Source organism: Nannobrachium achirus (genome assembly GCF_963921795.1).
Source record: "Nannobrachium achirus genome assembly, chromosome: 2".
NCBI lineage: Eukaryota > Metazoa > Chordata > Actinopteri > Myctophiformes > Myctophidae > Nannobrachium > Nannobrachium achirus.
The window spans coordinates 29,738,814-29,756,557 of record NC_137811.1 but is presented as its reverse complement, the minus strand read 5'-3'; the positions used below and the strand labels follow the sequence as shown (position 1 = coordinate 29,756,557).

The 17,744-nt window shown below is 41.6% G+C and overlaps 2 protein-coding genes and 1 pseudogene across 3 annotated transcripts; all 3 read left to right on the top strand.

Annotated features, from left to right (window-relative positions):
* Window positions 1–349: 349 nt before the first annotated feature.
* On the top strand, window positions 350–2,144 carry LOC308309221 (trypsin-1-like). The gene is made up of 6 exons (XM_080754724.1): window positions 350–423; window positions 590–737; window positions 948–1,195; window positions 1,550–1,686; window positions 1,800–1,901; window positions 2,009–2,144. The coding sequence occupies exons 1-6, from the start codon at window positions 384–386 to the stop codon at window positions 2,054–2,056; spliced, it is 723 nt and encodes a 240-aa protein (XP_080610850.1). The 5' UTR covers window positions 350–383; the 3' UTR covers window positions 2,057–2,144.
* Window positions 2,145–2,321: 177 nt separating this feature from the next.
* Window positions 2,322–8,224, top strand: LOC308297562 (trypsin-1-like; annotated as a pseudogene). The gene is made up of 5 exons: window positions 2,322–2,328; window positions 3,063–3,140; window positions 3,236–3,570; window positions 3,880–3,976; window positions 8,177–8,224. The product of its transcript is annotated as a trypsin-1-like (transcript).
* Window positions 8,225–13,442: 5,218 nt separating this feature from the next.
* On the top strand, window positions 13,443–16,520 carry LOC308303555 (trypsin-2-like). The gene is made up of 6 exons (XM_080747956.1): window positions 13,443–13,488; window positions 13,838–13,988; window positions 14,564–14,814; window positions 15,221–15,357; window positions 15,492–15,593; window positions 16,433–16,520. The coding sequence occupies exons 1-6, from the start codon at window positions 13,449–13,451 to the stop codon at window positions 16,478–16,480; spliced, it is 729 nt and encodes a 242-aa protein (XP_080604082.1). The 5' UTR covers window positions 13,443–13,448; the 3' UTR covers window positions 16,481–16,520.
* The last annotated feature ends 1,224 nt before the right edge of the window (window positions 16,521–17,744 follow it).

Sequence of the window (17,744 nt, the reverse complement as noted above, 5' to 3'; positions counted from 1 at the left end):
GTATTTTTCTCACAAGCGACCTGTGAACATTGAGGTAAACCCAGCATGAATGTACATACATTTTAGAATGATCGATACCAAGTGTAATTGTTGGAGGTAAGGGGTCACAAACATATCAAACAGACGTTTTCTTTGGGCACCTGCACCCACCAATAAGCAACATTATGTGAACGATACATCTGTTGCAGTTCAGATTATTACTAGATACTGGCCTCTTGGCATCAACATTCAGGAGGCCTGCCAATTCCAAGTTGTCAGTACCTGCCAATATTTTAAATTATGCAATTCTTCAACCAATCAGGGAGCTTAGCAGAGCGGGGTTGTGGGTTTATAAACCAGGGGTCCAGGTGAAGTCCTCTCATCAACAGGATCAAACAGCAACCATGAGGTCTCTGGTCTTTATTCTGCTCATCGGAGCTGCTTGTGAGTATAAAATACTTCTACGACCACAGCTTTCAGGAGCCAGGCCTTGCAAAACATTTCACTACACCTTCACATGATGAGAGAACATCGCTATATGCTAATTATAATAGTGAGGCCATGTTGCAAAGTCTTATAAATTAATATACATCCTGAATCTGTTCTTCAGTTGCAGAGGAGGACAAGATCGTCGGAGGATATGAGTGTGAGAAACACTCCGAGCCCCATACAGTGTCTCTGAACTCTGGCTACCACTTCTGTGGTGGCTCCCTGGTCAACGAGAACTGGGTTGTGTCTGCTGCTCACTGCTACAAGTCGTAAGACTATCCTTAAAAGTTTTTTGACAGTATTAAAGATATGAGTAAGATTTTCATGGTGTTCATAGAGACCCTTACCTCTACCTGTATTTTTCTTATTTGACCTTAGGGACATTTATGGGAGTCAAGGAGAGAAGTTATGTACTCTGTTCCACAAGAGGCTTCTCCCTTGTATCTCCAAGCTAATTTAACCCTATCTTCCTTTTCCAGCCGCGTTCAGGTCCGTCTTGGCGAGCACCACATCAGGGTCACCGAGAACACCGAGCAGTTCATCTCCTCCTCCCGTGTCATCCGTCACCCCAGATACAGCTCCTACAACATCGACAATGACATCATGCTGATCAAGCTGAGGACGCCTGCCACCCTCAACCAGTATGTGCAGCCTGTGGCTCTGCCCACTTCCTGTGCTCCCGCTGGCACCATGTGCTTGGTCTCTGGATGGGGAAACACCATGAGCTGTGAGTAAAATATCCTTCTGGGAGGAAAATCTAAAAAATATTATTTCCAGAAAATGTTTATTTTCTTTTGTTTTTATATTAATCTTTATTGGATTTTATCATACAGACAAGTACATCAACAATAGACACAAGATATAACGAGAAAATAAATACTTATATTAATTAATTAATGAATGAGTGAATTAATTAATTAATTAATTAACCTATCGTGATGATGATTAGTGGTAAGTACTTTAGGCACATTTCAAAAGTTTAGACATGTTAACAATTATAGTGAAAAACATTGTTAATCATGAATGTTCCATCTTTACACTTTCTGTCATTCTTTCCACCCTGAATCCGTTTGACTCGCAGCCGTCAGCGGTGACAAGCTGCAGTGCCTGGACCTTCCCATCCTGTCTGATCAGGACTGTGAGAATGCCTACCCTGGCATGATCACCAACGCCATGTTCTGCGCTGGATACCTGGAGGGAGGCAAGGACTCTTGCCAGGTATGTCATTTACATTTCCCGTACTCATGTAAGTTACCACTGTCATCATTGTTCATCATTTAGATCTCTAATCATCATCCTACTGTAGCTAATTTTAACGTCCCTCCTCTCAGGGTGACTCTGGTGGCCCCGTTGTGTGCAACGGTGAGCTGCAGGGTGTTGTGTCCTGGGGATACGGCTGTGCTGAGAGGGATCACCCCGGTGTATACGCCAAGGTAACACTTACTGTAAAACCACCTGAAAACTGTCAGGTTTAACTTCTGTTAGATTGACGAATGAATGATGTGACTTCCTGTACTAACTCCTAATGTCTCTTGTTTAGGTCTGCATCTTCAATGAGTGGCTGCAGGAAACCATGGCCACCTACTAAGTGATCCTGATCATTCTCCAGTCCAATTAATGCACCTTATCATCATGTGATGTGCGTGTTCCATCCTTTGAACTGGAAAATAAATCATTTGAACTTTATCTGTGAAGTCTATTTCATTTTGTCTTTGGTTAAATAATGATTCCGATTTGGTCTGAGATGTCTGAGATGTTTTAAATCAATGCACCGGTATTTTTGGTGGGAATATTCTAAAACTGTGGTTCGCTTAGTGGGGTCCATTAGAGGCATCCAGGGGGTCCCCAGCAAAATGCTCAGTAAAGTTTATCAATAATGTTTAATTTCTGCTTTAATTAATTACATTTCACTATTATTTAACTGGTTGGACGCCTGATGAGAGAATGTATATGAATAGACAAATGTTTCAGTCTCTAAACTATCCATAATTCTATATTAAATCTAATTTTAAAACAATAGTCTTCGATTATGGGGGTCCCTGGCACAAAATCTTTTCAAATGCGGTCCACAATCTAATAGGCTACATATCAATTTGTGGTCCATGAAACGAAAATGTTTGAGAACAGTGTTCTAAACTATATGATTCAAAGTTGTAAGAAAGCCCCTTTAAGCATTTTAGGAATCAGGGTGCATTTTGATAAACTCACCTCATGAGGTGTAAGAAAAACCTTTTAAATGTACTAGTTAAGGTGTAGTTAAAGGGTCAGTTCACCTCTGGTGAACTGGCATTTTGCATCATATGATGCAGAATGATGGCTCATATGCAAAATGCATCATCATTCATGCTGAAATACTAAAATATCTCAAAACACAGATTGAACACAAAAAATAACTCAGGATTGTGTTGATCGTGTCCCAAACAACAATAAAATAAGATCTGGTTGTCCCAGAGGTGAACTGGCCCTTTAAACATCACAATATCTAAATACCAAACCCTGACCCAACATGACCCTTCCTGGCCTGAAATTCTCTCCTGTGCCTCCTGTATCTGTCTCCCTTTCTTCCCTTTCTCACGCTTTCCTATCTTTTCCAGCCAGGTTATTTCAGTTTCGTCTTGGCGAGCACCACATTGTGCTCGAGGAGAACACCGAACAGTTCATCACATCCTCCTGTTAGTCCGTAGCTCCTTTCAGAACCTCTCCCTCCACAGCAGAGGGAAAGGTTCAGATAGAAGCTAATCCTCCCGTGTCATCCGTCACATACTGTAAATGATCCACCACCCCAACTACAGCTCCTACAACATCGACAATGACATAATTCTGATCAAGCTGAGCAAGCCCGCCACCCTCAACCAGTATGTGCAGTCTGTTGATAAAATGCTTAGATTCAGATTTACATTTCCTCTTTTGTTTTAAACTATTTCCACTTCGACCAGTACGTACCCCCAGGGGGTGACAGTGACATGCAAGCTGCAGTGCCTGGACATTCCGATCATGTCTGATAGTGATAGGGACTGTCACAACTCATTCCCTGACATGATCAGTGATCACTGAGCTATGTTCTGTGCTGGATACCTGGAGGGAGGCAAGGACTCTTGCCAGGTACTGTTGTCAACAAGGTTCACCTGCAGAGGTCCTCCTTCTCCACCATCTGAATAGTAAAGCAATGTGTCAGAAAAGCCTATTGGTCATTATTTTTGCAATAATGATGGTCTTAAGTTATAGTTGAATTGTTTTGAGAAAATAATGTATTTCTTGTTCCACTTTCCCTTTCTTTTCTCTCTTCGCTTTCTTTCTTCACTCTCTCTCTCTCTCTCTCTCTCTCTCTCTCTCTCTCTCTCTCTCTCTCTCTCTCTCTCTCTCTCTCTCTCTCTCTCCCTCTCTCTCTCTCTTTTTCTCTCTCTCTCTCAGGGTGACTCTGGTGGCCCTGTCGTGTGTTATGGTGAGCTGCAGGGTGTTTTGTCCTGGGGATTGTGCTGAGAAGAACTACCCTGGTGTCTACACCAAGGTACAGTATGCTTCAAACATCGCCTTATTTTGTGTGCCTTTATTCATTGAGACAAGCCATTAGTAAATCAAGGATTTGCATTGCAGTGTACAGTAGCTGCAAGAGTAGTGAATATGATATAAGATTCTTGTCCTGACGTTCCTACAGTACATGGTGCTCAGTTCAATTCCTTTCAAAATGCTTTACTCGTCCCTGGGGGCCATTGGGAGCCTCGCATTGCATTATGTCAAAAGAAATATGCCATCGTCAGATCAAACACTATACAGTACATGACAAAATGTATAAATCTTATAACATCAACAATAACTCCAATCTCCAAGAGAACTACCGGTACCCGTTAATAAAAGAAGATAGAAGAAAATAAAATACAGTCTAATATAGCAAATAAATACCAATGCTACACAACTATTGAAATATATGGAGTTTCTTTTTGTCTTGTCACTATTTTACCTTTTTCATCATTTTGGATCTTCTTATTAGTGGCCAAGGCCACGAAGTGGCAAATGGCCACTCATTGATATTGGACTTCATCATTACTATTATTCTTCCGCCACTTTTTCTCTAGCGGCTAGACCGTGCAGTCGCTTTTTGCGAAACTCGGCAGTATGGCAGAGGACTATGCCAAACGGCTAAAACGCGAAGCTCGCAACAATCGGCCAAAGGGTGGCGCTGTAGGAAGCCTTTGAAAAATGCCAACTTTGAACTGGTGTAGCTCATGCCCTGTTTCAGGTACAGCAATGAAACCTGTATACACGTATGCGTCTCCTCATGCCGAACAACTTTTACGCTCTGACTTTTGACCTCTGACCTTTACTTCTCCCACAATTTTGAATTATATGAAAAACAGTCAAAATCTATCTCCTCCTGGGATTTTCGCGTAACGTGCGCGAAACTTTTTTTACATGAACTTTGGACCAACACGGTCATCGCACAGCGGCCGGATTTCTTTTAAAGCGAAACATTATGTTTTAATAATTCACTCAATGTTGCAGTTATATGCAAATTATTCTTCTGCCTCTAAATCATACATGCAAAGTGACACGTTCATGGCATTTGGCAAATATGTAGAGGGTTAGTCCAAATATCACTGAAAGCAATCTTACTCCAATTGGCCAAAGGGGGGCGCTATACGAAGCGTTTGAAAACTCAAACTTTAAAGGGGCATAAGTCATGCCTCGTTTCGTTTAAAGACATGCAACTTGGTTACACGCGTGCCTTGACTCAAGCGGAAGCCATCCGTGTCTTTGTTAAGTAAGTTCCGTCCTTAGATTTTCCGCAATTTTGAGCAGTTTGTAAAACACTTAAACCCGCTTTTATTCCGGAACTTTCGCGTCACGTGCACGGAACTTTTTTTACATGAACTTTGGACCAATATCTAAAGATCTGTCAGATCGGATTTTTAAAAAATTGAAACATGCATTTTTAATAATTCAATAAATATTGCAAGTTGTATGCAAATTATTCTTCTGCCTCTAAAACATACATGCAAAGTAAAATTTTCATGATGAACTACTGTAGAGGGTTAGTCCAAACATCGCTGAAACCAATCTTACCCCAATTGGCCAAAGGGGGGCACTATATCATTTTGAAAGAAGGCGTCAAGTACATTACATGAAACTTTTTCTTTTTTCTTTTCTTTTTAAAAAAAATGACAAGTCCATCATGTGTGGCTGCTGTAGTGTAGTGGTCAGTGCCTGTGCCTGGTATACGGATGGTTGTCAGTTCAAACCCCACATCGGGTTGAGTTGATGTTAATATCCTGGATGCCATGGTATGTGCATATGTAAAACTCTTTAATGATGACACGTCTGATCTAACTCCAGATCACGTTCATGTTTAAAATGAGCCCCACAACTACTGTAGATTTACATGAAACTTTTTCTTTTTTCTTTTCTTTAAAAAAAAAATGACAGGTCCATTACGTGTGACTGTGGTAGTGTAGTGGTCAGTGCCTGTGCCTAGTATACGGATGGTTGTCAGTTCAAATCCCACCTCGGGTTGAGTTGATGTTAACATCCTGGATGCCCATGGCATGTGCATATGTCAAACTCTTTAATGTTGACACGTCTGATCTAACTCCAGATCACGTTCATGTTTAAAATGAGCCCCACAACTACTGTAGATTTACATGAAACTTTTTCTTTTTTCTTTTCTTTTTTTTTTAAATGACGGGTCCATAATGTGTGACTGCCGTAGTGTAGTGGTCAGTGCCTGTGCCTGGTATACGGATGGTTGGCAGTTCAAACCCCACGTCGGGTTGAGTTGATGTTAACATCCTAGATGCCCATGGCATGTGCATATGTCAAACTCTTTAATGTTGACACGTCTGATCTAGCTCCAGATCACGTTCATGTTTAAAATGAGCCCTTCTCTACCGGCTGTTTTTTTCTGTTTTGAGTAAAATGAGCCCTTCTCTACCGGCTGTTTTTTTCTGTTTTGAGTAAAAGAAAATATGATCACTCGAAAATGTCAGAAATACTCAGATTACATTTACTCAGATTGATTTCACCCCAAGCCTCCAAAATATAAAAAATAAATCAATAAAATCAAGGCACTCAAACTACATAGAACTTTTTTTTTTAAACAAACATGGTTAACAGATCCTGTGGCTGCCTAGTGTAGTGGTCAGGGCATATGCCTTTCATGCAGAAGGTCGTTGGATCGAATCCCGCTTGGGGTTTATATAAGCATAATACCATGACATTTAGTAGACTTTACAGTTTGGTTCCTTGAACAATGTCTGATATGAAATATGGAGCCTTCCTAAAAATGTCCCCCAACCCCCCTTGATGCGTATTTTAATATCCGCCATTACTAAATAATGTATTTTGCATCATAAATCCTGAAACAAGCATTATAATACAAACTGTCATGTCTACACCTATGTTGTGATTTTCAAGGATTGCAATGATATCATGTACCAGCTCCAGTGGCCTAGTGGTTTGAGTGTCTGCCCTGAGACTAGGAGATCCGGGTTCAAACCCGGGTCGCGTCATACCAAAGATTCTAAAAAATGGGTCCCAGTGCCTCCCTGCTTGAAACTCAGCATCAAGGGTTGGATTGGGGGTAACTCCCTGCGACATACTAGCGTCATGATGTACTTGTACATCAAGCTGCCTTACGCTACAGAAACAGGAGATAGGCTCCCGCCCTATGAGATTCATAGCCTGGCTGATTCATATGGTCTTCATAGCTCAGCAAGGCTTACTATGTACATCATCAAACTGTGCATAGTATCACAGTTTTTTTTATGTCTGTTGCATAGGCCTACAGTCTTTTGCATACATGTTGTGTAGAGGCCAATTTGTGCTTTTACCTATAACCACCGATTAGTGTAAAACTTTGTATGCACACTTCCCAGAGGCCAAGGAAAAACCTGTGCCCTGCATTTTTCACATCTGCCATTTATAGCGCCACCAGAAGGCCGACTTACAGTATGTAAAACACATTTTTCGATATTACTCCTTCAGATTTTATCCGAAAATCACACAAATCAGTACACAGTAGTCTCTACAGTGATGTAATCATGACAGATTTGTCAGATATCATATTCTATCTAATTGGCTAACATTGAATTCCAAGGTTTGCAGGATTGCTCCTTTTTGAACAAAATGTCTCAAATCATGAACGTAGCCTGCTATGTGTGTGAAATTTTGCACACACATCCCCACTAGGCCAAGGAACAGATGCCACCCTTCTCACATTGGCCTGTTATAGCGCCACCAGCGGGTCAATTTTTGCAAAACCCATTTTTGGAACAAAATGCTTCAAATCCCGCATGCAGCGTACGATTGCCGTGAAAGGCCCAAGAACGCGTGGCACCCTTTTCACTTTGGCCTATTATAGAGTCACCACTAGGCCAAAAAAAACCTACCTGACCTGCCGGAGTCCTGTTCGGAAGAACACTGCTTCTAGTTTTTCTTTGATGTCTTCGTTGCTTTCCCTTGATGCCTTTTTGCTTTCCTGCTTTTTATGCCTTGGCCACTTTATCGCTGCTTGCAGCTATATTTTCTTTTTATTACTCTTATCAGTATTACTATTCTTTTATCCACATTTTGAGGAAGCTCCAAATACATGAATTTCACTGCTTGCAATGTTGCAACAGCTGTACAGCATTCTAATGATAAAACTGCTGGAACCATAATACAATACACAACTATAACATATATCAAAAGCCAATCTTTCTGTCTCCATTTTCAGGTGTACCTGTTCAACGACTAGCTGGAGCAAACCATGGCCAGCTACTAAGTCTGATACTACCTAAGCATTTCTTATACAAAGCTGTTATACAAACACAGTATTACCATCCTGCTTTATTATTTCATCTTGCATAATAAAGTCTTTCAGATTAAAATTAAATTTTAATGTGAATGTTTTCATTGTGTTTCTACTCCCCAAGTATATAATTGTCTCCCTTTTATATTATAGCAAATTAGAGTTTGAAACAAGCTGCCTACAGTACTGTAGGTAGATTTCCCTGTGTATTTCTTGATGTATTACTATCCACTATAGTAGCAGAATCTCTTAAACATGCAGAAGAATATGTGATAAATGAAGCTGCAATCAACACTTTCAGAGTTGTTGTGTTTATTACTGTAAAACTATGTTGAGTGATACAGTCGAAATTCAATTCACACAACTCTTGGAATAAACTGCCTGGAGCTTATAATGCAAATATTAGCTAGTCTTGGGACTGAATACTTGACAAAATGTAAAACTTTTGACAGGTGAATTACATTTTCATGAATAATGTGCCCTCAGTTTGGAGACTTTATAAACCTTTGTTTATGTTTCATATTTTATGAACAGAGAAACTCATTTCTGAACCATTGCAAGCAACACATACTGTACAATGACTCTTGCTGCTAAAATAATCTTTGTCACCCGTTCAATATTAATGTTCACAAGCTGTGCATTAATACTTTATATCAACCTATTAAGGTGGTTTATTTATATATACCCATCCACCCACCCATGAATGCATACTGTATGTCTGAGTCTGTGTTCCAGCAATTCTGTTTTTGTTAGTGCATTATATTGCACAGTATATCTTGGCTCCTTTCGTCATTATGTGTGTGTGCAGTGGTGTGTGCGTGTGTGCAATGTGTGCACGTGTTTGTGCCATTAAGTGCCATATGAACCCCAGTAAACTAGTGGTACAGTAGTGTATGTGCCATAAAGTAACTAGAATCTGATGAATAAAGCTTGCATTGTGTCTAAATAATATGCATAGAGTAGCACCTGTGTTCAAGCAAACACAAAACTATAGTAGTCTAACATCAATTTGAATAATATAATATAACCAGCATTGTGGGGTTCTAGGGCAGGGTACTGCATATTTCAGTGTATGAAATGAAGTTGATGCATGAACTTGTGTGCACACGTTAGTAGTGTGTGTGTGTGTGTGTGTGTGTGTGTGTGTGTGTGTGTGTGTGTGTGTGTGTGTGTGTGTGTGTGTGTGTGTGTGTGTGTGTGTGTGTGTGCGCGGTGTGTGTTTATTTGTGCGTATGTTTGTTTGTTTTTGATTGATTGAATAGTGTATTAGTCAGAAATGTGTGAAGGATCTCTCAGAATTACATTATTGCTACAGTAAGGCCGGCACAGTTGTCTAGTACACAACAATACAGTACTAGTATACTGCTCAAGAAGTCTTGTCAGACCTCTCCAAAAAAAGAAGTACATTTAGTAGTTAAAATGAAATGAAATTATGCAGACATCACCATAGTCAACATGCCCACATGAAGCAGCCAGCCGTAGCTTAATCAATGAACACTGCATTATTATTGTCTCCACCAGCCGAAGGCTGAGGGAGAGTATGTTTTCCCCTCCGTCCGTCCGTGCGTCCGTCCGTCCGTGTGTCCGTGTGTCCGTGTGTCCTCGCAGTTTGTGTGCAGCTAATCTCAGTCACCGTTGGCCCGATCGCTGCCAAACTGAGCACACACATTCCCTGGATGCCAATCTAGAACCTCTGCCCCACATTTTTCAAATCAGCCTCATGGTGGCGCTATAACAGGCCGATTTGTGTGGCCTGGTTGTTACCAGCTAATCTCCGGCGCCGTTGGCCCGATCGCTGCCAAACTGAGCACACACACTCCCTGGATGCTAATTCAGAACCTCTGCCCCACATTTTTTAAATCAGCCTCATGGTGGCGCTATAACAGGCCGATTTGTGTGGCCTGGTGGAGACCTGTGCTCGGAAGAGCACTGCTTCTAGTTACATTATTGATTGCTATGGTTTGGACACAGAGGCCACATTACCGTTATTAGTCTCAATATTTTTTTTTTTTTTCTTTTCTTCTTTTTTCTTTTTTCTGAAGAGTAGAACACAAAATGTGTTTTTTGGCTGTTAATAGGCTCTGTTCCCCAAAACTGGCCTGCCGCAGTCCCTCAGTGCACACAATAAATAGCTTGCTCCAGTCATTTATTTTTTGATGTTATGTAAGTCAACATTACATTAAAAGATTGATTAGATACAATAACCAGTAAAAGTGCTCCTCGGAGCACAGGTCTCTGCCAGGTCAGGTACCGTAGGTTATTGTGGGCCAAAAAAAAAAGAGAGAGAGATCCATCTGGATAACATGACTTAGACTTAATGTGTACCGAATTACGTGATGTTTGGAAAAATCCGTAGGAGTAGGCCTAATTGCCATGGCTCTTCTTCACACCGCTGTCACTCAATGATGGGAAGAACACAGCTAGGCTGTTTGTGCACCTCTATTTTTGCTATTCATTGTATGGGACTAAAGTAGTTAACTGACAGCTCACTGTCCTTGACAACAAAGGTTTCATTGATTTCATTTTGTGTTCTTTCATTGAGTGCAGTAAAGTGTTGGGGATACTGTGAAAACAGAGCAACACGAAAAGTACATCCTTTGTTGGTGCAGAATAATGGGACATATATAGCAACTTGTAGTTAGTAGGCTATAGCTCTTGCGGGTGTGATAACAACTTTAAAGCCTGTAGCAATCTGAACCATGCAGCACAGTTCCTATAGCCAAGCAGTGTCAGTGAGATCTTTAATCAGGATTGATACAGCTGTTAATAATGTTATTGTCATTATTGTTGGTGTTTGCCATCTGAATACGTTGGTCATAATGGACAAATACTGCAGAGATGTTGATAGCCACACTATGCATTGTGTCAGGCTAATCACTTCAGCAATCATACTGCTTGTCTATTACTCTTCCCAGTTCCCATCCTTTCAAAATAATACATTTTAATGAAATAATAAAAGGACAGCAATGGCTTGTCTCAAAAGCTTCTCTTTCTGTTTGCTGCACAATTCTTGTTTGAAATATTGACAAAGACTGGTGAGACTTTGACTGCTGAATTGTACGAGGTGGTGGGGGGGGCATGTGCACTGTGCACATGGGGTGATCACTGCCTGCCTCCTGTGAATTGTTTTATTTTTATTTTATTTTTATTTCGTTCATATTTTAACTGTTTTGTTGGGTGGCATAATTTGTTATGCTCTTGTCCATCCAATGCATGAATCTCAATATACCGTAGACCAGGGACCCAGAACACTAGCATCTCTATTCTGTATCTATATTCGGCAAGAATAGCAGATCTACAAGCCCACAAAGCTTTGCATTGCCACGCATTGTGAGCTTGTAGATTGGCTATTATTGGTGAAGAGAATTGATGTGGATTGTGGAGGGAACAAGGAGGGGGCCATGCAGGGAGTCAAGCACCGAGGCAACTACGTTTTTTATCCCAAACGAGCGCCCATCTCGGGGCTTGCTGTTTCTCAGTGCTTTGCTGAAGAGCCGGGTCGCGAAGAGACACGCCCCCAGGCTATAGTATGCATGCGTTTCCCTATATAATGGATACGGAAAAAACTGTGTATAGCAGACACATTGTTGGTCATGTCAATTAAGAAAGTTATGAGTTCACTTTATTAGAAAGAGTGTAAAATATTGTAATTCCCAAGGCATGTAATGTTCCCCATTAGTTTCAATGGGATTTTATAGAATCACGTGATGTAGATCAGGGATCAGACGTCATGATTTTGCTCGGCTATTCCCGAGCCGGTGGAGGAGGCAGAGTTTTGAGAAAGTGGGATGTTGGAATCTCCGTCTGAATACAACTCTGAAAACAGGCAAGATAACTATATGGTTGCTTTGGCAAATATTTTCACAACTACCTAACAATTAAATTGGGACAAAGTAGATGCCATTGTGCTACTCTGTCTTTAAGTGGTTCAAAATAATGAACATAAAGTGCAACCTCATACAAGCTCGTAACGTGTTGCCTTGCGACACATGAGCTTGTAGATCTGCTATTCACTATATATTTTTAAATTAGATATTTACTTGTGCCCATAAAAATGGGTCACGGATCTGTTGGTTGTGAAATACTGCTAGCTCTGTCTTTGAGCTTGATGTTCTGTGTAAAAAGCCCACGTGCCTTGGTTTTTCCAGTGTGCTTTCCAGGGAGTCAGTGAGAGAGCCACCATCTGGCAGCACTGTTGGAGGCCGTGTGTCAAGGTCAGGATGTAGATAACGTGTACCAAACATGGCGTAATATTCTATAATTAAGTTGGATCAGATCGAGCAAACAAACTTGCGTATGCACAGCATGGTCTGGGAGCCATTAGGCCTATTTGATAAGCATTTTTTGGAATGAGTATAAATATTATCTGAAGTCTCTACATGGATTAACATTGTTTTGTGCTTTCCCCTTTTCCTCCCCAGTTTAGTCATTATGCCAATTGATTCCACCCCAGTCCCCACATACATTGCTGTGTTTTGTCACTGCTGTTGCACCCTACTGGCTCACCTGTCAGTGAAGAGCCCCCACCGGGAGGACATGGGGAAATCTCGCTCTTTCTACGTGTCATTCTTTCGACTATGAGCGTCGGCAGGTTAGCTACTCACCCGTGTCACAGTTACTGAGGTTAGGGTCGGGGGTTTGAGTTAGGTTTAGGCATATAGGTAAACATTCACCCACATCGGCAGGCTAGCTACTCACCCGTGTCGGCAGGTTAGCTTTTCACTAGGTTAACATTCACCTGTGTCAAAAGAATCAACCATCGAACAGTTGCTATGTCGCAATATCGACACACTCCCAAGGACATAGACTAGAGCCTCTGTCCTACTCCTCCTGCCCAACACTCCCCGCTGACAGGTGCCGCCCCAGCCCGTAGGAGACAGTATAGGCAGTGACAAATATCACCCTCCCTGCCTGGCTTCCTTCCCCAGAACACGTGCCAATTGTGTTCGTAGGCCCTATAGACGCTCACAAAGCCGGATGGCGGATGCACTGCGGTGGATTCGATTTCGAACCCGCAGACCCTGTGGTGGTGGGCAGCTTTTGCCACTACGCCACCCATGCACCCTCATTGGCATAACACTTACGTCTAGGATTATGGTTGGCCAACAAAATCAGGGGAGTGTCTATACATATTATGAGGGGGATAAGAGTTCCATAACATATTCGGAAAGAAATCTGCCCATCCCATTCTGCCACCATGAGGTTTCTGGTAATTTGTCTGCTCTTTGGAGCTGCTTGTAAGTATGAATCCCATATTTAAGTGTCTGGGCTGAAATCACACTTTATTCTCTTTATCCTGTACAACTGAAGGCCTTTCAGAGCCTAATTAGTGCTAGGCAAAGAGAACAAGTGTGCCATTGTTCAGTATTGATGCTGCTATCATGAGAGGGCTTTTGGCAGAATACATTTTTGTAGGCTTATATAATATAGTATTTTATTTTATTTTAGTGGCATTATTTTATGTGACAAGGACATAGCCTTTCCACATGCACAATATCACTAATTAACCCTTTCCCTAGATGTGATAGACTGAATGCTATCAGATAGGCTTACTATAGATGGATAACACAGAACACATGTTTTCAGTTGCAACGGACGATGACAAGATCGTAGGAGGATATGAGTGCCAGCCTCACTCCCAGCCCCATCAGGTGTCTCTGAACTCTGGCTACCACTTCTGTGGTGGCTCCCTGGTCAACGAGAACTGGGTTGTGTCTGCAGCTCACTGCTACAAGTCGTAAGTGGTGGTTGATGTTTAACCGCAGAACTAGGGGACAGAAATTATATATTATTACTGCTACTGTTCTCAAACGTTTACATTTCAAGGAGGCAAGCACAAGCTAAATTTGGAAGTGTGTTCAGTATAAAGCACAGACCTCTGCCAAGGTGGCAGTTTATTGTCTATATACTGTAGGTCGTGCAGTGATTCTGGGGTCATTTGTCCCCTTTTGGCCAATAAATCAGTTCTTCCTGGGCCAATGATAAATACTTTTTTATGTTATGTGCATTTTTGTGTCAGGCCACTGCCACACTTCCTTTGGGTAATTGGCATTACAAGTTCATCAGTTCTTCAATTCAGTTCTGCAAATCCATTCATCCTGCTAAAACATGCAGATAGACATACAGACAGACAAACTGCAACGGATAGACTCAACCCTCCTAGTTTACTTCATTTTCTGCACTTTACATAGCAATGCATTTATGGGTCTTGCCTCACTGTTTTCCATGTAGCCTATGTCACTTGCTATTGTTCAGTTTTGAGCATGGATCATAGCTCACTGCCTGCGATACATTTCTATTGGACTCTTCCAGCCAAATGGACATTGTTCTTGGTGATCACAACCGCTGGTTCACGGATGGCAATGAGCAGATCATCTCTGCTGCCCGTATCATCCCTCACCCCAACTACGAGTCCTGGATCGTCAACAATGACATCATGCTGATCAAGCTGAGCAAGCCTGCCACCCTCAACCAGTATGTGCAGACTGTGGCTCTGCCCGAATCTTGCGCCCCCGCTGGCACCATGTGCAAAGTCTCTGGCTGGGGTGTGACTATGGACAATGGTGGGTAGCATAATGTAGCAGCAAATTAAGGACTCCATATGTTTGAAATACATTATTATTATTATACTGTTATTATCATTATCATTAGTAATATTGTATTCTTCTTCTTTTATTTATTATCACCATTACTATTATTTTTATTATTTTGTGGAACTAGTATTATTTTGACAGTAAAAGATCTAACTAGCCTGTGTTTAAAGGTGGCATGTTTTTAGATATGTAGTATTGTAAGTATTTAACACTTTTCAAACACCACTGCAATACAAAGTTCCATTCAATGGATGTTTTGCAAAATGAACAAGTCGTCATCCAAGGTTTGATGATGACTTGTTCATTCTTTCTGCTTTCTCTCCTCTCGTTCTCCTATATTTCTGTGTTTCTGCTGATCTCCGTCTTTTCCCATCAGATGCTGATAGCAACAGATTGCAGTGTGTGGATGTTCCAATCCTGTCTCGTGAGGACTGTGACAACTCCTACCCCAACATGATCACTGACGCCATGTTCTGTGCTGGATACCTGGAGGGAGGCAAGGACTCTTGCCAGGTGTGTGCCATTGTGGTTCCGTCATAGGCACACATTTTGTGATTGAATTTGCATTAGCATTGATGTTGAAATTGGTCATTTCATGCTCTCTCTCTCTCTCTCTCTCTCTCTCTCTCTCTCTCTCTCTCTCTCAGGGTGACTCTGGTGGCCCTGTCGTATGTAACGGTGAACTGCAGGGTGTTGTGTCCTGGGGATTTGGATGTGCTGAGAGGAACCACCCTGGTGTCTACACTAAGGTGAAAACAAACAAACTAACAAACAAACTAACTAACAAACAACTGATTTCTTCCAGGACATCAGTGGTGTAAAGTAACTACGTACATTTACTCAAGGACTGTACTTAAGTAAATTTGCAGGTATTTTTCTGTATTTTCAATTTTGAATACCTTTACTTCTACTCCACTACATCACTGATGCAAATTTATTTGTACTCCACAATTATTTGAAAACTTAAAAAAAAAAAATCCAAGTTACTTTGAAGACTTATGTTTTGTGATTATTATCACAAAACATACATTACTACTTCTATGCATTTGAAGTATTACCTTGTGTTGTCCTTGCTTAAGGCAGGGCTCCACCAAAATGACGGCGTCGTGCCGGCGTCGGACGCCGTCAAAAAATGAACCGGGGCGAATTTGAGCGTCCGACGCGGACGTTGACGTCGGCAGTGGTCAGTGGAGCACCCTTCATTGATTAAAACGGGAGCGTTCCCAGCGTTGACGTTGACGCGACGCTCGACGCGCCCGGTGGAGCCGGGGGGTTACCCCCCGGGCGCGTCGAGCGTCGCGTCAACGTCAACGCAGGGAACGCTCCCGTTTTAATCAATGAAGGGTGCTCCACTGCCGACGTCAACGTCCGCGTCGGACGCTCAAATTCGCCCCGGTTCATTTTTTGACGGCGTCCGACGCCGGCACGACGCCGTCATTTTGGTGGAGCCCTGCCTTTACTGTAAATCGCTCTTTAAGAGCTGCTAAATGCTTAAATTATACATTTTAAAACATGAGATGAATGACATGAAATGAAATTAATGTTTTCAAATTATTTGCTTTTGCCTTTCTTATTTTTCCTGGATCAGACCTGCGTTTTCACCGAGTGGCTGCAGAGCACAATGGCCAGCTATTAACTACCTCCTCCAGCAGAGCCAAGAAGTGTTTGCATCGCTGTCTACTGTACGTCAACATTAATAACAATAAAACATCAGTTCTTCTTTAAAGACCACTGTTGTGTTGTTTATACATTTACAGAAAACAATTTCCACAGAGAAATCCATTATTTTGTAACCCATTCTCATTCCAAATAATGTATTTGTTACTGGTGTGAATTACCTAAATAAAAAGCAATTATAATCTTACTATAAATGCGAGAAATCTCTGTGAGTATGTCTGTATGTAATCCGCGTATCTCGAGAACCGTTCGTCCCACCGGCTTAGATTCGGCACGCGCGTTCCCCGCCGCGGCGCGGAGTGCAGTGCCGGGCCTCGGCCCGACCCGACGCGCGGTTTTCCGAAAAACCGGCACGGATTTTTCGGAGCTCATTGTTGATATCAGACTGTTCCGGAGGAAATCGGCACAATCGCTGACTTATTGTGATATCACTTCATAAAAGGCTCTGACATCACGTACGCCACAGACAAACAGATACAGATATCTCCATATATGGGCATAAAATGGATGCAGACAGACAGATACAGATATCTCCATATATGAGCATAAATGGACACAGGCAAACAGATGGTCAATACAGGTCCTACAGAGATCTCCATATATGGGCATAAAATGGACGCTTAGAGACAGATAACTCCAATTATGGGCATAAATGGACACAGGCAAACAGATGGTCAAAACGGGACAGATGGTCAAAACGGGTCCTACAGAGATCTCCATATATGGGCATAAAATGAACTTAGACAGACATATCTCCATATATGGGCATAAATGGACACAAGCAAACAGATGGTCAAAACGGATCCTATGACAACGGGTATAATGGGGTTTGCATTAAAGGGCGGGCCATTCATTCCCTATTTACATTGTTCCTGAGTTGGCCAGGTCGCCGACTAGACGCTCGGCGGCCGAGCTTCTAGTTCATTATAATTCATAGTCATACATACTGTCACTCCATAATGCATTACATCTTGTTCTTAGTTTCAAATCAATTATTCAAGGAAACTTGAACATAGAAATAAAAATAATTAACAAATATATAGACATTAATTCATTTGTTCAATTATATATGAATTGATATGAAATGTTGATTTATGATTTCACATACTGTAGGGAGTGACTGGGTTTGCCCAAAGATTCCTCTTCTATGGTACAAAATGTTTTTCTTTTTCCTATGAGAAGGCTTTTTCTTTATTCATGTACAATTCAGGCATTAAGCAGAC